The sequence below is a fragment of the Meles meles genome, chromosome 12 (genome assembly GCF_922984935.1).
Source record: "Meles meles chromosome 12, mMelMel3.1 paternal haplotype, whole genome shotgun sequence".
Taxonomy (NCBI): domain Eukaryota; kingdom Metazoa; phylum Chordata; class Mammalia; order Carnivora; family Mustelidae; genus Meles; species Meles meles.
The window spans coordinates 48,700,997-48,725,904 of NC_060077.1; the positions used below are offsets into that span (position 1 = coordinate 48,700,997).

At 43.2% G+C, this 24,908-nt stretch overlaps 1 protein-coding gene across 2 annotated transcripts in view; it reads left to right on the forward strand.

Moving 5' to 3' along the window:
* The window catches only part of TTC39C (tetratricopeptide repeat domain 39C), a 106,810-nt gene that overhangs the window by 69,275 nt on the left and 12,627 nt on the right, over positions 1-24,908 (forward strand). For both annotated transcript variants that reach the window (XM_046024711.1, XM_046024712.1), the window contains exons 7-8: positions 17,431-17,524; positions 20,727-20,834. In XM_046024711.1, coding sequence (XP_045880667.1) covers positions 17,431-17,524; positions 20,727-20,834 — 202 coding nt within the window. The remainder of the gene's footprint in view (positions 1-17,430; positions 17,525-20,726; positions 20,835-24,908) is intronic.

A 24,908-nucleotide genomic window follows, 5' to 3' on the forward strand; every position in this document is an offset into this window, starting at 1 on the left:
TAGATAGGACAAGGGACTTTATCCAGAATATGGTAAAGAACTCTTAACTCAATTAAGAGACAAATATCCCAATTAAAAAATTAGGCAAAGGCTCTGAAGAGATCTCTGTCTGGAGAAAATATGCAGATGACCATTAAGCACATGAAAAGAGGCTCTGCATTAAAAGTCATTATGAAGAATTGGAAATTAAAACCGAGTGAGATGCCATTTTGTATCTGCCAGTAGCAAGTGTGGACGAGCATGTGGTGTTATTGGAAACCTCATTCATTGCTAGTAGGGATGTAAAACGGCACAGCCACTATGGAAAAGTTTGGCAGTTCCTCCAGCTGATAAACATGGACTTACCATCTGACCCAGAAATCCCATTCCTAGGAATACACCCAAGAGAAATGAAAACATATGTCCATATTACTACTCATAGAGCAAAGACTGGAAACAACTCAAATATCCACCAGTTAATGAATGGATAAACAAAATGTGCATCCATACAATGGATAATTATATTCAGCAACATAGAGAAATGAAGTCCTGATACATGCTACCACGTGGGTGAACCTAGAAAGCATGTTAAGTGAAAAAAGCCGACCACAAAAGAGCATATATTGTATGATTCCATTGATACGAAGTCTCCAGAACAGGCAAATTGGTAGAGGCAGGTAGTAGACTGTTGCTTTCATGACCTGAGCCAAGGGCAGTTGCTTAACCTACTGAGCCATCCAGGCACCCTATTTTGATGTTTCAGGAGTTTATTTCTTTATTTCCATTGTCTCAGGAGACCTGTCTAGAAAAATGCTGCAATGGTAGTGTCAGAGAAATTACTGTCTGTGTTCCCTTCAAGGATTTTTATGGTTTCAGGTCTCACATTTAGGTCGCTAATCCATTTTGAGTTTATGTGTATGGTGAAAGACAGGGGTCCAGTTTCATTTTTTCATATGTGGCTGTCCCGTTTTCCCAACACCATTTGTTTAAGAGGAGATGGTTTTTTCCCCATTGCATATTCTTTCCTGCTTTGTCAAAGAATAATTGGGCTTGTAACTATGAGTCTCTTTCTGGGTTTTCTGTTCTATCCCATCACTCTGTGTATTTGTTTATATGCCAGTACCGTACTGTTTTAATTACTACTGCTTTTTAATATAACTTGAAATCTGGAATTATGATATTTCCAGTTTTTTTTTTTCAAGATTACTTTTGCTATTTGAGGTCTTTTGTGGTTCCATACAAATTTTAGGATTATTTGTTCTAGTTCTGTGAAAAATACTGTTGGTATTTTGATAGGGGTTGCATTAAATATGTAGATTGGTTTGGATAGTATAGATATTTTAACAAGATTTACTCTTCCAACCCATGAGCATGGAATGTCTTTCCATTTCTTTGTGTCATCTTGAATTTCTTTCCAAGTTAAGACACTGGTCTTAGGTTAAGTTTATTTGGTTAAGGTTATTCCTAGGTATTTTACTGTATTTGATGCAATTGTAAGTTTGATTGTTTCCTTAATTATCATTCTCTGTGGCTTCATTATTGGTGGATAGGAATGCAACGGATTTCTGTACCTTGATTTTTGTACCCTGCAATTTTACCAAATGCATCTATCCATTCTAGTAGTTTTTTGGTGGAATCTTTAGGGTTTTCTATATACAGTATCATGTCATCTGCAGGTAGAGTTTTACTTTTTTCTCGCCAATTTGGGTGCTTTTTATTTCTCTTTGTTAATGATTGCTGTGGTTAGGACTTCGAAGACTGTGATGAATAAAACTGGGAGAATGGACATCTTTGTCTTGGTCCTTACGTTAAGCTCTCAGTTTTTCACGACTGAGTACAATTTTGGTTGTGGGCTTTTCATGTAAGGCTTTTATTATGTTGAGACATCCTCCCTCTAGACCTACTTTGCAGAGGATTTTATCACGAATGGATGTTACACTTTGTCACTGCTTTTTTTTCATCTGTTGAAATGATCATATGGTTTTCATTCTTTGTCTTACTGATGCGGTATATCATATTGATAGTTTTACAAATATTGGACCACCCTTGCATCTTGGGAATACATCCCACTTGTTTGTGGTGTATGATCTTTTTTTAACGTATTGTTGGATTCTGTCTGCCAGTATTTTGTTGAGGATCTTGACGTTTGTAGTCATGAGAGGTATTAGTCTATAATTCTCTTTTTTGGGGTGTCTTCATCTAGATTTGGTGTCTAGATATAATACTAGCCTCATAGAGTGAATTTGTTGCTTTTCTTTCCTCTTGTATTTTTTGGAATAATTTGAGAAGAATACTATTACCTCTTCTTAAATATTTGGTAGAATTCTCTTGTAAGCCATCTAATCTTGGACTTTTGTGTTTTGAGAGTTTTTTCATTACCAGTTCATGGCTAGTGATTGGTCTGTTCAAATTTTCTGTTTCTTTCTGCTTTAGTTTAGTAGGTTGTATGTTTCTAATAATTTATCCATTTCTTTTCTGTTGTCCAGTTTGTTGCCATATAGATTTTTGTGATACTCTGTTAGAATTGTTTGTATTTCTGTGGTGTTGGTTGTTATTTTTCTCTTTCATTAGTGATTTTGCTTTTGTTTGTTTTTTATGAGTGTGGCTAGAGGATTATCACTTTTGTTCATCTTCCCAAAGAACCAGCTCCTGGTTTCATCCATCTGTTCTACTGTTTTTTTAGTTTCTATGTCATTTCTTTGTACTTAATCTTTATTATTTCCTTCCATCTGCTCAGTTTAAGTTCTCTTTCTAGCTCCTTTAGGTGTCAGGTTGTTTGAGATCTTTCTTGCTTCTTGAGGTGGGCCCGCATTGCTTATAAACTTCTCTCTTAGAACCGTTTTTGCTGCGTCCCAGAGATTTTGGACTGTTGTGATTTCATTTTCATTTGTTTCCATGTAAATCCTGATTTCTTGGTAGACCCATTCGTTGCTTAGGAATATGTTATTTAACCTCCATGTATTTGTGCTCTTTCCAGATTTATTCTTCTGGTTGATTTCTAGTTTCATGGTGGTGTGGTCAGAAAAGATCCAGGTGGAGTCTGTTTTTGAGATGCTTTTATATTCCACCTTTTATAGGTGTTTTTAAATGAATATTCCTTAACTTTGGTAATTATGATTTTATCATGTTTTGAACAACATTATCGTTATTACCTTAAAAATACTTAGTGGGGCACTTGGGTGGCTCAGTTTGTTAAGCATTTGACTCTTGGTTTTGGCTCAGGTTATGATCTCAGGGTCATGAGATTGAGCCCTGCATCACTCTCTGCATTAAGTGGGGAGTCTGCTTATGGTTTCTCTTGCTCTCTCTTCCTCTGCCTCTCCCCCCAAAAAATAAATCTTTAAAAAAATAGTAATTTAGAGTTTTTATCTACTTTTCTCATATATGTATATATATATATATAATTTCTTCAATAATGTTTTAACATAAAACATTACATGCATTTTAGTTTTCTATTGTACTTGTTTAATTTCCACTTACTACTTTTAAAGGCATGCCAATAATGGGACACCTGGGTGGCTCAGTTGGTTAAGCAACTGCCTTTGGCTCAGGTCATGATCTCGGTGTCCTGGGATCAAATCCCACAACAGACTCCCAGCTCCATGGGGAGTCTGCTTCTCCCTCTACCTTCTCCCTTCTCATACTCTCACTCTTTCTCAAATAAAAATAAAGAAAATCTTTAAAGTATGTATGTATGTATATATATATATATATATTTTGTTTGTTTGTTTTGTTTTTGTTTTTTTTAAAGTATGCCAATACTGGAGTCCCCAGGGGGCTTAGTCACTTAAGTGTCCAATTCTTGATCTCAGCTCAGGTCTTGATCTCAGGGTTGTGAGTTCAAGCCCTGGGTTGGGCTCCATGCTGGGTATGGACCCTACTTTAAAAAAAAAATGCCAATACTGTTAATAGATATGTAAAAATGTGGTGTTACCTTTAATTTGTGGTATTTTTTTGTGTTATTTTTGTGGTATTATATAAATTTGCGTTTATTTTGTGATTGGGCTTTGAGATTACACGGGCTTTTGGATGTGATTTTTTTTTTTTATCCATTTATTTTTTACTTCCATTTTATTTCTAGCTTTCCTTAATTTGGCTTGTTTTAGAATTCATTTTTTAAAACTTTATACCACTCTGGGCACCTGGGTAGCTCAGTTGGTTAAGTGATGGTCTTTGGCTCATGTCATGATTCTGGAGTCCAGGGATCAGAGTCCTGCATGGGGGCTTCCTCTCAGCAGGGAGTCTGCTTCTCCTTCTGACCCACCCTCTCCCCCCTACCACCTCATGCTCGCTCACTCTCTCTCATTCTCTCTCTCTCAAATAAATAAAATTAAAAAAGAAAACTTTATACCTCTCTTAAGCGTGAACTATTAATGTTCTTAGGTAGGTAGGGATTATACTTATTGTTTTACTTGAGAGGGCTTGAGGGCTGTAATATTGTGCTGTCGTAAGATTTGTATTTGGTCTTTGTCCCTAGTTCCTGGCACAGAGCCCTAAAATCCTGGAACTTTGTAAGTGAGAGGTGATAGAAGAGTGTGTCATTCCTAACAGCCCTCCTCACCTTTACCCTGAGTTTCTGTTAATGAGTTGACCGGTAGCTCCTAGGTGGCTGCAGGACGGGGGCTGGGTGTGTGACCAGAGGGCTGCAACTTTGCATGGCACTTCTTACCACCAACCTCCTAGGATGCGGGGGAGCTGGAGACTGAATTAGTCACCCAGAGCAGTGATTTAATCAGCCAAGCCTAACTAGTGGATCCTTCATTAAAATCCTAAATGACAGGGTTCAGAGAGCTTCCAGATGGGTTAATTCATCCATCTGCTGGGAGGTTGGCACATCTCAAACTCCTTCTGTGCTCAGGACCCTTTTGGACCTCGTCCTCTCTACCTCCGTCTTCCTCTGGCTGTTAATGTGTATCCTTTATAATGAACCAGTAGTAACAGGTAAAGTGTTTCCCTGGGTCCTGCCTGAAGGTTTTGTTCTCTAAAATGTTCATTGCCCCGTGTCTTCTGTTGTTATAATTAATCTCATTTATTATGTAAATTGTGTGTTGAGGCCTGCTGTCTGGTACTTTTGTTTGTGTCTCTGTGTGACCCTCATTGCCTGCCCCGACAGTGCCCCCCCATCCCAAGGGAACCTAGGGCATAGTTTTGCTCTTTTCAGTGAGGTGGTGGGGCACCTGGGGGGCTCAGTCCTGTGAAGCGCCAGCCTTTGGCTCAGGTCACAGTCCCAGGATCCTGGGATGGAGCCCCGCATCAGGCTCCCTGCTCAGTGGAGAGCCTGCTGCTCCCCTGCTTGTGCCCTCTCTTTGTCTCTCTGACAAAAAAATTGACACAATCTTTAAAAAAAAATAAAAAGATCCAGGGAGATGGTCATCTGGGAGGCCTGTGCTGCTGCTCCGGGAGCTCTGAGTGAGTGCTAGTCTTCGTTGGCTGTGGTGATGATGAGGGAGTGCTGTGAAGGGCTGTGGGGACAGGGGCAGGGCTCTTGCACTGTGGAGAGCCATGCTGCATGGCAAGCAGGCCACAGGCTGATGAAGATGCAGCCAGGCTCTGAGCAACATACACACAGGCCTACTGGAAGGTCAGGCCAGGTGTGGCTTACCCAAGGTGCCACCCTCACAGCTGGGAAAGACAACACAGAAGTGGGAGTGTATGCCAGGCTACTGAAGCCTCTGTGGGAGTCTGAAGGTAGAGATAAGAGCTTGGGGGACTGGCCTAACTTCAAGGCCAGAGCCAAGAAGAGGCAACATAACTGGGAGATCCAGGCCCAGTGGGGCTGGAACATTTGGTGGAGAGAGGTGGGTAGAACAGGCGTGAGTAGGGAAACAAGGGATCATTTGATTTTGTTTCTCAGCCCAGATCTCCTTTCTCTCAGAGGAGCTCTTTGTCCATATTTAATTGTGTGTGTGAAGCACGTGCGTTGTTTTCCTCTGCCCTTCCGGGTTGTGAGGATTGTTCCTGTTTTCATTTCTGCTTACCCGTTTTTGAATAGGATTTTCTTTAATACCAGTTTGAAAAAGAGGAGTTTAATGTTTCACTTGTTTATCTCCTCTTTTAACCGTGGGCCCACACATCCATATAGTGTCCCAGTCCTTTGTCCCTCACTCTTGTTGCTGAGGAGAAGACGGTAAATTCCTTGAGGGGTGACTGAGTCTGGTTTTAGGAAAGAGCATTTCTCCTTTTTACCTACCCAACATGCAGAACTCTTGTGGGAAATCTTGTATTTTCTCATAACATCATCTTGAGCTTTCCTGTTTTTCTTTATAACTTTGGGCTCTTAAACACGTGGGTACATGGAGTTCTTGAATCTGTTTCCTGATTTGTTGGGTGGTAGTGGTCTGAGAGCGGGCTTACCAGCTCTGGGAGTCTGTTGTCCTGTTGCTTCAGGGTTTGCCGTGTAGAAAGCACTGGACTAAGTCTGAAGAGGGCTTGGCTCTGTCATGAACGGTAAAGACATGGTCTCCTTCCCAACGGTTGCTCACAGACGGGGCAGCTTGAAAGTGCTGTAAGACCTCAGTTAAGCCAGTCAGCCTTCTCTGGCTCTGTTTCTTCACCTGGAAAACGAGGGTTTTTCCAAAGCATCTGCCCTGGAACCCAGATTTGATGGACTAGTTTGGATGTGCTCCGTGAAAAGAGGTTCATGTCAGGCAAATCTGGATATGCCCGGCCTGCTTGGAGACTCTAGTTTCTCTCTGAGAGAGAACTAGTGTATGCAGGGATTCCGTCTGTTTGCCCAACTCGTTTGACCAGGACAATTCATTTTTACACAGTAGCCTGTGAGACTTGAACGGTTCTGTAGAATACATTTTGAGAAACACGAGACTACATCATTTTTAAGGTGTTTTTTTTTCCCCAGCTTTCAAATCTAAAAGCCACTTAATTGTATATTTTAAAAGGATGAGTCTTTTGGGATGTGAAGTACATCTCAAAGCTGTCATAAAATATTTTTATGGTTCTTTAATCTTCAGAACGAACTACCTGGGTTTGCCTCCACTTTGTACAGCTTGTCTTCAGTTCCTCTTTGGGGGAAAAACATAGGAGCTTGGCCATTTGCCATCCTTTACAGAGAGTGCCATTCCGTGTAGGAAAACTTCTCAAAGTTGCTTTCCTGATTGCAGCTCCTCTGTCTCTCACGCCAGTGTCTGTGCATAGCGGATCTTCTCCACCTGTACTCAAGTGTGTCTGTTTATCTTGAATTGCTGCCTTCTGAGTAGTGTTAACTTTTTGTAGATTAGGATGTCTGTATTTCCACGGTCTTTGCTTTCCTGAGTTAACTCTTTACATTGTCTTTGGCACTGTTAATTTTGGTTCTTTGATAGCATCATTAAACACCTTTCTCTTACATTTACTGCTGTTTTTCACACAAATTCCCTGTTCTTTTAAAAGGCAACATGGCATGGCTAAAAAAGCATCGGGCTCAGCTCAGAATGGGCTCTTCCGCTTCTGGACGGGCCAAGCATTCTGAGGCTGTGTCCTTGCGTATAGAAAGAGGACAGTGCCTCCCATGCCAGCCTTCAATAACGTCATGTGGCTGTGGCACAGCGCTAAGCACACGGTGCTTGGTCAGGGCTTTTCCTCTTCAGACAGAATTGCGTCTGGGCTGTAGACCCAGTATAAAGCACTTTCTGTCGCAGATTTTGTTGACATCTTGTGTGTAATTGTTGAGACGCCGAGGAAATGTCGTCACGGGTGCGTTATTCAGTTCTACCATTCATTAGCACAGGATTTGGTTACGCAACTCCTTTCTCAAGGGGATTGCTGTCCATGTGGAGGTGCTGAAAATAGATCTACCATCTTCCATTTCTTGGGCATAATCGAAGATTTGTTGCCTCTGTTGTAAAAGGCCTTCTGGGGGATGCCCAGAGGGCTAGCAAAAGCCCCAGCCCCAAAATAAATTTATAATCTATGAATAGCAACGCTGAACGCATGAAAGGTGATCCCTCAGGCGATAAAAGTGCCAGATGAGGGGCGCCTGGGTGGCTCAGTGGGTTAAGCCTCTGCCTTCGACTCAGGTCATGATTTCAGGGTCCTGGGATCAAGCCCCACATCGGGCTGTCTGCTCGGCAGGGAGCCTGCTTCCTCCTCTCTCTCTGCCTGCCTCTCTGCCTACTTGTGATCTCTGTCTGTCAAATAAATAAATAAAATCTTTAAAAAAAAAAAAAAAAAGGGCCAGATGAGCCGGTGGTCACTGTGGGTGGAGAGGACTGGGAAGGAAGGTCAGAGCCCGTGGGGCCTGGGGGAGGAGAGAGACACTTCTTCCCCTCCTATGACTTTGTTTGCCCCCTCCTGGGGGAGGTCTTTCATGACTGTTGTATTGGACACATTGGCCTCATGCCTGCTGCTGGACTCCCTGTCTCCTTCACCACCCCTCCTCATTTCTGCCCAGACACTCCTGTTCACTGGACACACACAGAGCAAAGTGCGTTTCTTGTTGGCTCGTTGTCTGTCTCTCCCCATTAGAATGAGATGCAGGCTCCATGAGGTAGAGACTTTGTCTGGGTCACTGTGTATTTCTTTCCTTTTTTTTTAAAAGATTTTATTTATTTATTTGACAGACAGAGATCACAAGTAGGCAGAGAGGCAGCCAGAGAGAGAGGAGGAAGCAGGCTCCACGCAGAGCAGAGAGCCCGATGCGGGGCTCGATCCCAGGACCCTGAGATCATGACCTGAGCCGAAGGCAGAGGCTTAACCCACTGAGCCACCCAGACGCCCCGAGGGTCACTGTGTATTTCAAATGCCTTGACCAGTGCTGGGATCCCAGACAGCAGGACTCAGAGTGTGTGTGTGCATGTGAACCTTGAGTGCATACTCTGGCCTCTTGCCCTGTGCCTCTCTTGGTTGTGCTGGGATGATCTATTCCTATAACCCCTGGATTTTTGTCAGAATGAAAGCAGCCTTATCTATGGCATTTTGAAAAGTTCCCCTTATTCTGCATAATTTGTAGATTCCGTGTGTGCAGTGGTATTAAAAGCTCCATTCTCCCCCACCAAGGACTGTGTAAACAGAACTCTGAAACCAAAACAGTAAGGAAAAGACTGATAGAATTGATCATACATGGATCAAAATATCAGAACGGACATAAAAATGAACTTCTATATTACAGAATATTGTAAACAAAGTTGAAAAAATGAAGAATAAAGCTAGAATTAAAATCCTTAACATAGTAAGAACTCTTACAAACTTGGAACATAGCAAAAGGATAAACATACAAAAAGAAAACTAGCCACAACATCTAAAAGTAGATAAGCCAAAAGATACACAAGTGGTCAGTACCCTGTGGCCTTCATAATAGAATCTGTGAGATGCAGATTAAAGCAAGGGGAAAAATAATCGGCAAATACTGAAAATATTCCCTGTTGGGAAAGGCTTAGGGAAATAGCCCTCTTCTAAACTGTTGGTACATATATACATTGATAAAAGCTTTGGGACGACTGGTCTAGTACACAAACTACACAGTTCGTATAGGGAATAACTTAGACGGCCCATAAACGTATGTACACGTATTGGAAGACGTACACACACACGCACGCACACACGCACGCATGCAGACAGAGACCAAACCTGCCCATATTCATCTCCTGTGAGAGAACTCCAGGAGCAGATTCTGAGGGAGGGAGGAGGACGTACTGTGATCTGCCTAGCTTAGGTCAGATACTCCTGCCCTTGCTCAGACCAGAAAGCATTTCCAGACAGGCAGGACCCGTCCCCTTCCCGTCACATAGGACAATGGCTCCCCAAGGAAAGGATACACCTGACACGTGATGTGTTAGTCTCCTTGGGCTGCCCTAACAAGGAACCACAGAGCGGGTACAGAAATTCGTTTTCTTATAGTCCTGAGGTTAAAAATCCGACCAAGGTGTCGGCCAGTTGATTTTTTTTTTAATATTTTATTTATTTATTTTACAGACAGAGATCACAAGTAGTCAGAGAGGCAGGCAGAGAGAGAGGAAGAAGCAGGCTCCCTGGTTAGCAGAGAGCCCGATGTGGGGCTCGAACCCCGGACCCCGAGATCATGACCTGAGCTGAAGGCAGAGGCTTTAACCCACTGAGCCACCCATGCGTGCCGATTTTTTCCCCCCTCCGAGCCATCTCTCTTTGGCTTGTAGATAACCGCCTGCTCCCTCTGTCTTCATGTGTCTTCCTGTGTGTGTGTGTGTGTGTGTGTGTGTGTGTGTGTGTAGACATGCCCATGTCCCCTTCTTCTCTAAGCCTACCAGTTATAGTGGATTAGGGCCTGCCTTAAAGACCTCATTTTAATGTAATTACCGCCTTAGAGAACTTACCTCTAAATACAGTCACATTCGGAGATACTAGGGATTCTTACCTCAACATACAAATTCGGGGGTGGGGACACAAGTCAGCCTCAAACAGCTGTCGGTGTCAACTAGTGTCTCCTTACGGGCATTTGGGGTTTTCCTTTCTTTTCACATGGATGCCGCTGATACCCTGGTAGTCTCCGAGTACAGAGCCCAGCAAGTTCCCCCAGAGGTCTCAAAATGGGAAGATTCCCATGCTAACTTAAAATAGACTCGAATCACACGCTTTACTAAATCAGTGTAAAACACAGCAAGAAGCAAGGGGAAAAGGATAGTGTAGGTTAATGCTCTTAGGATAGTGTGCAGGGGTGGGGGAAAAGCCATGCTACCCAGGTATTGGGGTACACAGTGTGTTACATCTTGCTTCACTGACACAGCTGAAACAGTGGACCCTCAGGGTTTTATTAGTGTTTCTTGGGTAGAGGACACATGGTGCCAGAATGGGTGCCCCCAGTGGATGGTCAAATTAAGGCCACTACGTAGTAACTTTTCCTGCATATTTAGTGTTGTGAAAATTTTGTGCTTTTTGCATATTAGGCGCCTGCGTGTTTAGTATCCAGGTACCTCATGAATATTAGAGACCTCGAGGCCCTTTAGTGCCCTAACACACACACACACACACACACACACACACACACACACACACACACACACACACAGACACACACACACACACGCGCGCGCTGTCTTGTTGCAGAGCACCTACGTTCTTGACTCACCTCAGGAATTCTGCCGGAATCTAAAACTCTGCTTACTTGGTTACTTAAACCTCTCGAAACAATGTGCCGATGTCTTACAAACGTCTATACTCACCGAGCTGGAAATTTTCCAGTGAGTATTAAGAGTGTTCTGTGTGGGCATTACCCTCTCCTCGCAGCTTAAGCCCACAGGGACTGTCATGTTCTTTGATTTGCTACCGCAGCAGTGATCTCCTCCCTGGTGTGGAACACAGCAGAACGGGGTGATGGCGGCATTGTTTGAATGCCAGTAGACTGGCTCTGAGCTGAGACCCTTTTGTGTGAGCTAGAGCTGTCCTTTGATGCTAAATGCGATTCGGAGGGGGCACCAGAGGAAACTGCCTGAAGTGGAATCTTGCTTTAGAGATTCAGGGAAGTCTGGAACTTGATGTCCTTTTGGCATGAGAGTCTGGGTCAGGCCCCCAAAAGAACTTGGCGTTGTTTCCATTTTCATTTTCCATTTTTTCTTTTTTCAATTCTAGAGAGGGAATCTTTTGCTCGGTAGCTGAATTTACTGTATCCTCCCAGCTTGGTATAGCTAGTGGGGCTCTTCTGTAGATCAGGATGTAACATTAGTCAACTCCAAGCTTACTGTGCTGACTCTGAAAATTATTCAGACTTCTTGTGTCTTCATACTCACTTCCTAAAGGGCTTTAAAAATATACTGTTGTGGAAATGTTTTACATTTTAAAAATTGGAAAATATGATTTGTGGTCCCTTACATGTTTCCTTTCTCTTTGTCCCCTGTCTCTTCAGGTCTGTGCATGTTTGGGTTAGGCGAGAATACACGCTTAGATATTTGTGGTAGAATCTTAACCCAAACAGCTCTTAATTATGTCTGCAAGAAAGAATCCAGAATTTCTTCCAGTGGTCTAAAGAAAATAGAAACTTAATTGCTACTTATCGCAAATCTTTCTAAATGTTGGAAGACAATATTGTGATTTATCTCCCGGCACTATTAACAGGTAGCATATGTCTAATTTTATGGACAATACACCTTCCCTAAGAGCATTTTGTGTGCACTAAATCATTTATCTCAACATCTCCTGAGATTTATAAATGAAACAAATAATTTCCCAAGTTCCAAAATTGTGTTGGTTATGAAGTTGGCAAGGAAATCTGGTACTATTGACTAAAGTTTAATATTCTTTGTCATGTTGTATGTCCATTAAAAGAAAAAATTTAAATTATGGTCTTTTAAACATTTTCATGATTTATTTGAGAACGAGCATGAATGGGGGATGGGGGCAGGAAAGGCAAGAGGGACAAGCAGACTCCCTGCTGAGCTCAGAGCCCCACGCAGGGCTCAGTCTCCTCTCTGAGATCATGACCTGAGCTGAAGCCAAGAGTTGACACTTAACCAGCAGCAACCCAGGTGCCCCCAAATTTTAAACATTTTAAATGAATGAATTATTCAGTTGAAAGGTATGACTTTATAGTGAACTAGTTGATTATGTAGTTCCAGAGCATAGAAAATATGAAAATGTTTCCTACAAGTCTACAAATTCTGACATTATCCTGATACCAAAACTAGAGGAGAACACTGATCAGAAAACTGTAGGTCAATTTCATTCTGAATACAGAAACTCTCAATAAATATTATCAAGTCAAATCCAGCAATGTATTTTTTAAATGCCCCATTATGACCTTAGTAGGAGTTATTTCAAAAGCAGGCATGGTTCAGCCTCAGAAAATGTCTTCCCGTTATAAACTGCATGAAGGAAGTAATTGTTAAAACCACATAGTCCGGGGCGCCTGGGTGGCTCAGTGGGTTAAAGCCTCTGCCTTCGGCTCAGGTCATGATCCCAGGGTCCTGGGATCGAGCCCCACATCAGGCTCTCTGTCCAGCAGGGAGTTTGCTTCCCCCTCTCTCTCTGCCTGCTTCTCTGCCTGCTTGTGATCTCTGTCTGTCAAATAAGTAAATAAAATCTTAAAAAAAAAACAAACACACACATAGTCCTATCACTAGGTGCCCAGATGGCATTTAATGAAATCCACTTCGAAAACCAAGCAAACTATTAGCAAATTAGAAATAGAAAGGGAATTTCTTTGTTTGGTAACGATGGCATTCTTCTAAAAATGTCCCGCAAACTATATTTAATGGCGCAACAGCCTCACTGAAGACGGGAATAAAGCAAGGAGGTGAGCTTGCTTGCTAATAGTATCTGTACCAGTGCTTCTCACCAATCGGAGGGGTCCCTTCTATAGGAATAGACAACAGTATCATTATTTGCATGTGATTTGAATATCTCTCCCAGAAAATCCAAGAGAAAAAGCTTTAAAAAAAGTCATGAGAGTTCATGAGTATACAGTGACATGCAAAATTGACTTGCAAAAATCCCAAGTCTCCCTACACACCGGCAGCATTCATGCAGAGTCAAATGGAGGAACAAAGCCCATGGACAGTTGCCACACAAGTATAAAATGCTATCAAGAAAGGAATACAGGGGGGCGCGTGGGTGGCTCAGTGGGTTAAGCCTCTGCATTCAGCTCAGGTCATGATCTCAGAGTCCTGGGATCGAGCCCCACATCTGGCTCTCTGTTTGGCGGGGAGCCTGCTTCCCCCTCTCTCTCTGCCTGCCTCTGCCTACTTGTGATCTCTGTCTGTCAAATAAATAAATAAATAAAAATCTTTAAAAAAAAAATCTTTAAAGAGAAAAGGAATACAGGTATCAAGAAAGGCATCCTCAATAACTGGAAAAACATGTCCTATCTCTGGGGAAATGAAGCAATAGTTGTACATGGTGCTGGTTTTAATTTGGCAACAGATAGGCTCCATTTAATTTGGCCAAGACTTGTGCCTTTGTTCTCCACTGCTTTCTCTGGAAGCAGTTCGTGCTGGCCAGCATTATCTCCTCATTTTACGAGTGAGGAAGCTGAGACGTCAGGTAGTTCTGTGATACGGAGCATCCCTGCCGAATTCATGGGACACACACCTAGATGGTACCTGACCTCAGATTCTTGGCTTCATAGCTATTTCATTCTAGCCCGATTTCTGTGTTCTCTTAAGCTCAGCATACATATATTTCCTTAAAAAATGACTCTTTGAACCAGGTATCAGATTGAGCATGATAATTCTTTCTCTGTTACGTTGTGGTTATTATCATTTATAGTAGTAAAAGCACCCCCATTAGTTGTTTTTATTTTATTTTGGTGAAGGGACACCTGGGTGACTCAGTGGTTTGAACGTCCAACTCTTGATTTTTGGCTCGGGTCATGATCTTGGTCGTGAGGTGGAGCCCTGCATCAGGCTCTGTGCTCGGTGGAAAGTCTGCTGGAGATTCTCCCTCTCTCTTTGCAACCCCTGCTCCCCGCCTCCTGCTTGCCCTCTGCGTTCATGCTTGCTTCTTTCTCTCTCTCTCTAAAAAACAGAAATAAAATTTAAAAATTATTTTGGTGAAAAAGAAGAGGAAATCTGTTTTCACCATTTTAATGGTTTTTCATTGTAATTCTTTAATGAGTAATCAGGCTAGAACTAGAATTAATTTTGTAGTTATGCTTAGTACTTTCGGGATAATATCATTAAGCTCCGTAAGGGTCTCTGTACCTTCTAGTTCTGTCAGAGGGCTTATAATGAACAGAAGGAGCAGTGGTACTTTCTTCACAGTTTAATTTTGAAAGTAATACCCTGTGCTCATTTTCTAAGGTCATGGAACAAGTTATCACAGACTTGGTGGCTTAAAACAGCAGCCATTAATTCTCCTACCATTCTGGAGGTCAGAAATCTGGAGTCCTTTTTGCTGCCTGAAATCAAAGTGACTGGGGGTGGCCCTCCATCTAGAGGCTCAGAGGACAGTCCGTTTCATGCCTCTTGTGGATTCTAGTGGCCCCTGGGCTGGTGGCTGCGTCTCCAGTCTGTGCCTCTGTGATCACATTGTACCTCCTCCCCCCGCCCCCGCAAGCGTCAGCGCTCTCTGCCTCTCTGCGAGCCTGTTATCAGGACACTTGGGATTGCATTGAGGGCCCACCCCGTTAATCCAGGATAATCTCCCCATCACAAAGCCCTTAATTGAATCATGACTGTATGTGCTTTGCCTGAAGAACGCACACTCTGCAGGCAATCAGCCCAATGAGTACTATCCTATTGCTATCTTGTTGACCTTGACCACGCCACTTCACCTCTTTGAACTCTGGTTTCTCCATCTGAAAATAGAACTCATACAGGCCAATCTCAGACCTTTTTTTTTTTTTTTTTTGAAAGGGCTAAGAGAAACTGTGTTGATTGAAATATTGCTTGGTTTGTTTTTTTCTCTAAACTTGCTTTTAAAGCTTTGTTGTGATTTGTCTTTGTGGCTCAAGCCAATAGGTCCCAGGCACTTAGTAGTTGCCCATTAATTAATGTTCATGAGTCGTTGGTCTTCTGCAGGGTGGTGTGGCATTGCATTGTCAAGCAGGGTGCCCACAGCTGGACAGGGCTTGGTGGCGATGATTCCTCTGGAAATATCCTGTGTGCGACGGTTAATGGTCAGGAGCTTAGCAAACTGGGGAGACACATGCAAAGCAGAACCCGCAGCACTGTGGTTTCTTGCCAGTGTGCTCAACCGAGTGCACATATGAAGCTGGGAGAGAATGGTTGGTCCAGAGAGAAAAAAGTTAGGAGTGGGTGTAATGAGTGTCCCACTAGCTTACTCTGTAACACACCTGTGCACACGCACACACACTGCATACAAAATTGATTTTTAAATTAAAAAAAAAATTTTTTTTAACATCTCTATGGGACCTTGGTGGCTGTGGGCTGTGTGCTCATAGTTCAGTGTGAATGTCTCCTGAGAAGGTCCCTCCGACTGGATGTTAACCTCCTTGAGACCAGGAATCGCTGGTGTGGGGATGTGTGTCCTTTCTTAGGCTTTGTGGATGGGGATGAGGGATTGAATGCTGCAGTCGGAACCCTCCTGGCAAAGTGAAACATTACTATGGGGCATGAAGTTATTGATGGAGCCAAGGCCTTGGTTGATGAGTCATTTGGCTTATGGTGCTGCTGAGTCACAGGATGTCCTAAGGACCTCCCTGACTCATCTGTATGGCCCGTGGTGTCCAAGAAGCCTCACACAGTGACCATGCATCACCGAAGGAGCCAGGGAATGGGGAAGCCTTTCTTCTGTGATCCTTTCTGCCCCTGGATGGCTGGCTGGAGGAGGAGAGGCAGAAGGGGCACTGGAAAGGGGGTAGGCAAGGAGCAGCAGAGTGGGGAACATCAGGAAGCCCAGGGAGGCTGGATGCGCAGCAGAGGGAGCTGAGTGGCACTTGTGGGGACCGGGTATGGCCTGGGGCACGCATCACTGAGCTCAGGCTGTACCAAATTTTTAGCGCATTTTGGATTTATATTAACACCAGTCATCGCTGTATGTAGGATTAAATGCTGTATTTTGCATTCAATTTGATGCTTTTTAGGTGCTCATATCAGGCATTCTGCATGAGGTTGGCAGGCTTTGAGAGGGTCTTTAGTGGAAAGAAACACTAAATGATTTATTCAGGAGTGAAAACAGTCATTGGAGAGTCCATTGGGTTAAATAAATGCAAAAGTCAGGACTGAGTGTTAGTGGAGGAGATGAGAGGACCAGCAGCAGTCATACAAAGCATTTTGGACACGGAACCATACTAGGGACTGTAGGACAGGGTCAGTGGGTCCCAGTGGGGACAGTGTGCTAAGGGCAGGCCTAAAGGAGGCTTCAGGCAGTCAGGCATGACGGGGTCTCTCTGGCCTGGGCTGGGTCCAGACACACTCCATCTCATTACACTACACTTTATTGCACTTTGCAGATACCAGGGTTTTGTTTTGTTTTGATGAATTGAAGGTTTGTGGCAACCCATTTTTCCAGTAGCATTTGCTCACTTCATGCCTCTGTATCACAGTTTGGTTATTTTCACAGTATTTCAAATTCTTTTGGTTATTGTTATATTTGTGAATGGTGATCTGTGATTACAACTTGCCAGAAGCTCAGAAGATGGTTAGCAGTTTTTAAGCCACAAAGTGTTTTTTAAATTAAGGTGTGTACATTGTTCTTTAGACACAATGCTGTTGCACCTCAGTGGACTGCAAGATAGTATAAGCATAACTTTAGTATGCACTGGGAAACCGGAACATTCCTCCATCTCTCTTTATTGCAATATTCGCTTGTTGTGGTGTGGAACTGAACCTATGGTTATCTCCAGGGTCTGCCTGTTGTATACACAGGAGGGGGAGTTTCCCGCCAGAGCAAAAGAAGTGCTCTGTGCCGAGGTTCATCTCACAACTTACGAGCAAATTGGAATGTTCCGGAAATTTTGAGGTCATTCCCTTCTGTGCTGTTTAATCTGTTTAAAATAACTATTAAGGAAGAAGATGCTTTGGAATGAAGATGATTGTAATGTTAATGACAGATTTTAGCCAGTAACTCTGTTTTCATTTTTCTCTTCAGTGTCAAATCAATAGTGCCTTGACTTCTTTCCATACCGCTTTGGAGCTTGCGATAGATCAGAGAGAAATCCAACACGTCTGTCTGTATGAAATAGGTAAATATGAACTGTCTGTCCAGCTTCTTGTCATGCCACGGCATGAATGCGTTCCACTTGTGTCCGGCTGGATGGGCAGCTTCTGGTGGTGGGTCTTAATGCCTCCTGTGCGGGTCCGCCTTCTTCATGCTCTTCAGTTTGGGTCTTTGTAAAATGCGTGCTGCCTTTTGTGAGAAGCAGACCTTGTTACTGTAGCACAAGCGATGTTACTTACCTCAGTGCTTGTCCTTCCTGCTTTAGAATTTATTCTTGATAACATTTTGATTTTAGGGTATTAGGTCATGTTCAAAGAATTCACTGAAACTCTTTTGTAACTACTTTATGTGCCTGCACATTAGAATCTAAACTATGTTTCCTTCCCTCACACCCAAGGGGATCTTTTTTTTTTTTCCTTGGGAATGAAAAATAGGGTCTGGGAGAGAGTTGGGCATGGGAGCCCCAATCCCAGCCCTTTCCCTGACTAGCTCGGAGACCTGGGAACAGTTGTGGAAGCCTCGTGGTTGCCTTGAGTGTTGCAGTGTCTGCCCTCAGTGGTTGCGAGGGTTAGATTTAGGTGGGCATCAGCCCTCCCCACATGTGTGAGTGCCTGCCTTCTGCTTCTCTCCTCCTGCAGACAAATTTCTAAGCAGATATGGAAATATTTCTTTGCTTCCTGCTTTCTCCCTCCTGTGCCAAAGTTGTTACTATGAGTTTTTTGCTGACCCACTAAAATTTTCCTGTCCTGCTGTTTAGCAATTTCATAATCGTTTCTGTAGCAGTTGCTCTGTGGGGCTGAGGAGAATCAGCACAACAGTTGAAACAACAATGACACAATGTAATAAGGGGCTCATGTGGTTAGGGCTTCAGCCCAGTATGACAAGGTCACATCGTAAGGCACCTAGAAAGGGAATGAAGGAGCCAGGGAGCGGAGAAGTGATGAGGTCATGATGGGATCAACAGGGAAAATCGGAACTCCAAGGTCCTCTGCAGGGAGGGGACGAAGAAATGGGGAATGCTCAGGGGGCATTTACCACCCTCAGGTCCAGACCGTATGATGCTTGCCACTTGCTTATCTGCTGTGGACTTAGTTGTTGTCTTGGATAATTTTAAATCTTTTTAAAGAAAAATACACACTAAAAGATTGGGAACTTCCCAGTAAAATAATACTGTGTTTTAAGTACCTCTTATGGTTTAGGGAAAGGAGCTGAAGTATAATCCAATGCAAAATATATTTTTATGTCCTCTACCTGCTGGAGCTCTGGCTAGTATCCATAAGGTAGGATGGGATGTATTTCAAAGACCTTGAATTAACAACTAGATTTTGTGGCCATTTTTGGTCTTAAGATACTGCTGCCTTTTTTTTTTCCTTCCACTTTTATTGAGATATAATTGACATATAATGTATTAGTCTAAGTTGTATGACATAATGATTTGATAAGGCCATGTATTGCAGAGTGATTAGGATGGCCTGTCTTAGTGCACCGTTTCAGGGTCTGTGGCAGAATGGAGGGTTAGACCTGAAGGAGGCTTGGAGATCATTGAAGCGTAACCCCAAAGGCTTAGGAAGGTTAACCCAAGAAAAAGTAGCACAATTGTAACTCGGGCTTCTTATTCATATTCAGTGCTCCTTGTTCCAAGCCTACTTTGCATTTAACTCCCATCATCTAGGGTGGACATGATTTGCCCCAATTTTTACTGGAAACTATGTCGACTTCCTATCCTACCCTGTCCCGTAGGATCTGACACTGGATTGTCTAGAAGGGTGGACCCCTGTCATCCTTGTACTTCAAAGGCAGATCCGAGATGGCTCAAGATACCAGAATTATTATGGAGGGGCTACTGTGGACAGGAGAGAGTAATGGCCTTCACTCCCTAGTCATTTCTTCTCACTAGCTCTGTGACCTTGACCAAGTCACCAGCCTCTCCATGCCTTAGCTTTTCTCCTTGGTAAAATGAGGTTGCCATCCGCCAGCTTAGGAAGCCCCTAATAGAATTAGAATTATACTAGGTGCTGGGCTCAGGCAATGGGGGGGACATTTCTAAAAATGAGGATAGAATTCCTCAAATTTTCGCGGCTGCTGTTCCTTACCAGAATGCCTGTCTCGTGTTGTGATCCAGGAAAGACAGGGATCTTTCTCAGCCCTGCTGCCAACCTGCAGAAGGAAGGTGGGCAAGTACTTAATTTCTGACTGGCTTATCTCCACTTCCCACAAGGGTTTGAGAATTAATAGTAATCATTAATGAGCCATGAGTGCTTGAGCCTTTTCGAGGTTGTCACTATATTGCTGCTTTTTCTGTGTCTGGGGCTGCTCTTGGAGAAGTACTGCTGGGCTTCAGATTCATCTCACAACCAAACTGGAGTGCAGGATACAAATCAAGAGTATTTTCATAGAAATCTTTGTCTCTCTATACTGCTTTTAAAAGGGGGGGGCGGGTGCGGCACCTCAGTGGCTCAGTTGGTTAAGCAGCTGCCTTTGGCTCCGGTCATGAACCCAGGCTCCTGGGATCGAGCCCCAGATGGGGCTTCTTGCTGAGCCAGGACCCTGCTTCTCCCTTTCCTCCCTGCTTGTGCTCTCTCATTATCTCTCTCCCTCTTTCTCAAATAAATAGGTAAAATCTTAAAAAAATATATATATATTTATTTGTGTGGGGGAGAGGGAGAGAGATTCTTTTTTTTTTAAAATTTCTTTTTTCTTTTTTTTTTTATTTGATAGAGATCACAAATAGGCAGAGAGGCAGGCAGGGGGCGGGGGAAGCAGGCTTCCCGCTGAGCAGAGAGCCCGATGTGGGGCTCGATCCCAGAACCCTGGAATCATGACCTGAGCTGAAGACAGAGGCTTTAACCCACTGAGCCACCCAGGTGTCCCCAGGGAGAGAGATTCTTAAGAAGAGGCCAAGGTGGGGCTCCATCTCCCAACCCTGAAATCACCACCTGAGCTGAAACCAAGAGTCGGACGCTCAACCACCTGCCCCCCGCCCCCCGAGGCACCCCTCACTCTACTGCTTCTAAACAGCTTCATGGGCTGTGAAATCACAAGTGCCTTGTCTTACTCAAAACATCACACTGAAAATATTTAAGGGACAAAAGATCATCTTTAGGTTTTCAGGGGTGGTGTACATGCGACACCCAGACAGTGATCATCAGCAGTATCAGATTTCTGGCTTAAGGATGGGGTATAAATCACGACTTGACGGTCCCCCACTAAAAATATTTCTTTCCTAGGTTGGTGCAGCATGATTGAGCTGAACTTCAAGGATGCATTTGATTCCTTTGAGAGGCTGAAAAACGAATCTAGGTGGTCCCAGTGCTATTATGCCTACTTAACTGCGGGTGAGTAGCCCACTTCGGTGAGTTCTGTCTCCCACACGCATTGGCGGGCGGGAGGACATGGCGTTCTCTTTTCTCACTTTTCCCCAGAATGTTCATGTGTTGTACTACGGCATGCTTCACTGACTCAGCCCAACCCTGCCGGCCAGCGCACCAGTTCCCCCTCTGGGCTGTGTTGGTCGCTGGCCCTGTCCTGAAAATGCTTATAATGATGATGGTTTCTGTGCGTTCTGCCCTCAGCAGCCTCAGCCGACCCTGACTCTTATCCTTTGCTTTCTGCAATATGGTTTTTAGTCTTTAAGAATTTAAACAGTTTGAGAGAATTGAGCATGTCTTTTAAATTGTGCTAGTATTTCTGCTTGGAGTGTTCATGCCCTGGTTACAAAGTTGTGTAGATTTTGAGTCATCTGCTCCAAACCTGTTTTACCTATCAAGCTTGTTTACAGTTTGATTTTGTAGAGCAAGAGGTTTTTGAACACTGCCCATTGTTAAGCAGGAACACCTGTCATTGCTGAGCTGAATGAGCTGGCAAGGACTTTTTTTGTCTTTATCTCCCATCAGGAGATAAAGATGTGCTGCCACCTAGTGGACACAGGGTTGTCTGTGCCCTGCAGGACATAAAGCACTGTCGCCAAGGTGGGACCCCAAGAAACCCAGTGCGTTTTCTCCCTCTGATGCTGACCTCTCCTTAACCAGCCATTTAAGTGATTCTTTTATTTAAAGCGCAAGACTAATCCAAACATAATTTTAAATTTTTAGGTATCTCTATTTCTCTATTTGGATTTGGACTGTCATTCCAGTCCCTTAACTGATGTATTTAAAGTAAGAGAATTAACAGTGGCCAGTATGCACGTCCTGGAGGTTTAGAAAGTGGAGCTCACTAGGACCAAGTATGAAATCCCTTTACACCCACACTCTTTACTGCAGTCCCCGTCATGCATACCTTTTTGTATAGCTCTGTTGCTGATGTTTGAATGGGATTATTTTCAGTATCCTGGTTAGGATACTGTGTCTCCCACCGTAAGAGTTGTTGTATGGGACTCACAGGCCTCTCAGAGGACAATGGCAGCCATCTACAGAGTGGCCTGCGAGGTGTGCCCAGCATGTTGAGGAGTGGGTAAATTGAAAAGCAGAGGTCTTCAAAACAACCTAGCCATCAGTTGTTTATGTGTTATGGACTCACACAGTCAGTTGTGGGGAGCTGTTTCTTTTTTAATCTTCATTGAGCATAGAACACAAAGAAATAAATGTACAGTCTGGCTGTGTATGGGAGCATTTACTCTCCAAATACTGGAAATGCTAGGATTCTAACAGCTTATAGGAGCTGGTAAAGCATGAAAGCCTCGTCTCTGCTTTTGCAAAGGGGTTTTATTTAGATGGTAAGTTGTGTCAGGAGTTCCCAGGAAAGGGGCAGATCACTTCTGTCCTGCAAGCTGCCATTGGAGTTGGCCCTGAAGGACAGGTGCATATCGACAGGCTGAGCTAGAGAGGAGGGGCACTTGGACCAGAAATGCTGCCCCCAGGGACTTTGTTTCTGGTATAGTTCAGTTGTAAAATATACATAACATAAAATTACCATTTTACCCATGTTGAAGCATTCAGTTTAGTGGCATTATGTACAGCAACCTTGTTACGCAGCCATGACTGCTGTCTGTCTCTTGTTTAAATTCTGTGACACTGTAGAAATGTTATGAATGATCTGAGGAGCACCTCAGGCTTCGCTAAAACAGACATTACTCTTTTTCAGTGGCTTACTGTGCGTTAGGCTTAGGCAAGTCTTTTAACTATCTTGGAACTTTACATCCTCTGATCTATAGCCTGATAGGTTTGGCAAAACAATCATTGCATTTCCTTCTGGTTTTGAAATGCTGTGAGAGAGGAGCAAGGTAGTAGAGGAGCAGGAGACCTAAATTCCATCTGGTCCCAGGAGTTCAGCTAGATATTATCAAACCATTCTGAACACCTACAGACACAACAGGAGATTGAAGAAAACAATAGCAGCAACTCTATGAACAGAAAAGCAACCACTTTCTGGAAGGTCTCTTCTGATTTGTTTAGTGTATATTTTGGGGGGGGGGTCGTTGTTACCCTTTTAGCATTTTGTTCTCTCATTCATCTCTTCTTTGGACAAAATGACAAAACAGAAAAACTCACGTCAAAAAAAATAAGAGGCAGTACCTACTGCCAGGGACCTAATTAATACAGACATTAGTAAGATGTCAGAATTAGAGTTCAGAATGATGATTGTAAAGATACTAGCTGGGCTTGAAAGAAGCATAGAAGATACTAGAAAATTGTTTCTGGAGAAATGAACTAAAATCTAACCAAGTGGAAATCAAAAAGGCTGTTAATGAGGTACAATAAAAAATGGAGGCTCTAACTGCTAGGACAAATGAGGCAGAAGAGAGAATTAGTGATCTAGAAGACCAAATGATGGAGAATGAAGAAGCTGAAAAAAAAAGAGAGATAAGCAACTACTGGATCATGAGTGGAGAATTCGAGAGATAAGTGATATCATAAGACAAAACAGTATTAGAATCACTGGGATCCAAGAGGAAGGAAGAGAGAAAGAAGCGTAGAAGGTATATTGGAATAAATTATAGCGGAGAACTTCCCTAATCTGGGGAAGGCATCAAAATCCAAGAGACACAGAGAACCCTCCTCAAAATCAATAAAAATAGATCCATATCCCATCATCTGATAGTAGAACTTAAAGTCTCAGAGACAAAGAGAAAATCCTAAAAGCAGTTCAGGACAAGAGGTCTGTTACCTGTAACAGTAGACATATTAGATTGGCAGCAGACTTATCCACATAGACCTGGAAGGCCAGAAAGGACTGGCGTGATATATTCAGAGCACTAAACAAGAAAAATATGCAGCCAAGAATACTATATCCAGCTAGGCTGTCACTGAAAATAGAAGGAGAGATAAAAAGCTTCTAGGACAAACAAAAAAAAGAATTTACGAACACAAACAAGCTCTATAGGAAATGTTGAAAGGGGTCCTCTAAGCAAAGAGAGAGCCTAAAAGTAACATAGACCAGAAAGGAACAGAGACAGTATACAGTAACAGTCACCTTATAAACAATACAGTGGCACTAAATTCATATCTTTCTATAGTTACCCTGAACATAAATGGGCTAAATGCCCCAATCAAAAGACACAGTTTATTAGAATGGGAAAAAACCAAAACAAAACATCAAATCTGTCTTCAAGAAACTTTTTTAGACCCAAAGACACCTCCAGATTTAAAGTGGGTGGAGGGGAACCAAACATTCAGCCTAATCCCTTCTACTCCCAGTAGAAAATCTTCTGCCTCTTCCATTACTTTGACGCCTGCAGCCTTCTGTGAGTCTCGGTGCTTTTGCTGCTTTGGCCTGGCCAAAAGCTGTCCATTCTCTGACATGTGATGGCCCTGTGCTCTGCTTGGCCAAGCCCAAAACTGTGAGTAAAGAACCACCTTATTTTAGGAGTAAGTAGAGGACCACCTACTTTTAGGAGCACTCAAATAGAGGAGGAGGAACCAGGTCCTCTAGCTGGGGATTGAAAACAACATGTGCCAAAGACCACATCTAAGAGAAAATTGAAAACAGATTCAGTGTCATTGGAACTGAGAAGCTGGTAAGGTTTCACCTTCAAAGATGAAGTGAAGGAAATATGATTAAGTCTTTGCCTGGGGATGGGGATGGGGTGAAGATTGTGTACAGACTATCAAAGTCTTATTCTCCTCCAAGGCTTAGCCTGACTGCTAGCTCCTCAAAAGTTTTCCTGATCACTCCAAAGAGAAATGATCCCTTCTCTTCCTGAGCTTTTCCCAAAGCACTTTGGTTTTCCTACTCTTGAGGCTCTTCTCACCATATACGTTGTAACTCTGGGACTATGTGTGGGTCTTATTTCTCCAGCTGAAATTTACATCTCTTTCTGGGTTAAGCATTTGTTTCTTCTTTACATTTGTGCTGGTGGCTTGTAGGTGGTAGGTGGCCAATGAACATGTGTAAGACTAATTTCATGACTTTCTTTCCAGGCATAGGGGTAGCCTCCTTCCATCAGGAAGCTTCATGATCCTCTTACTGTTCTT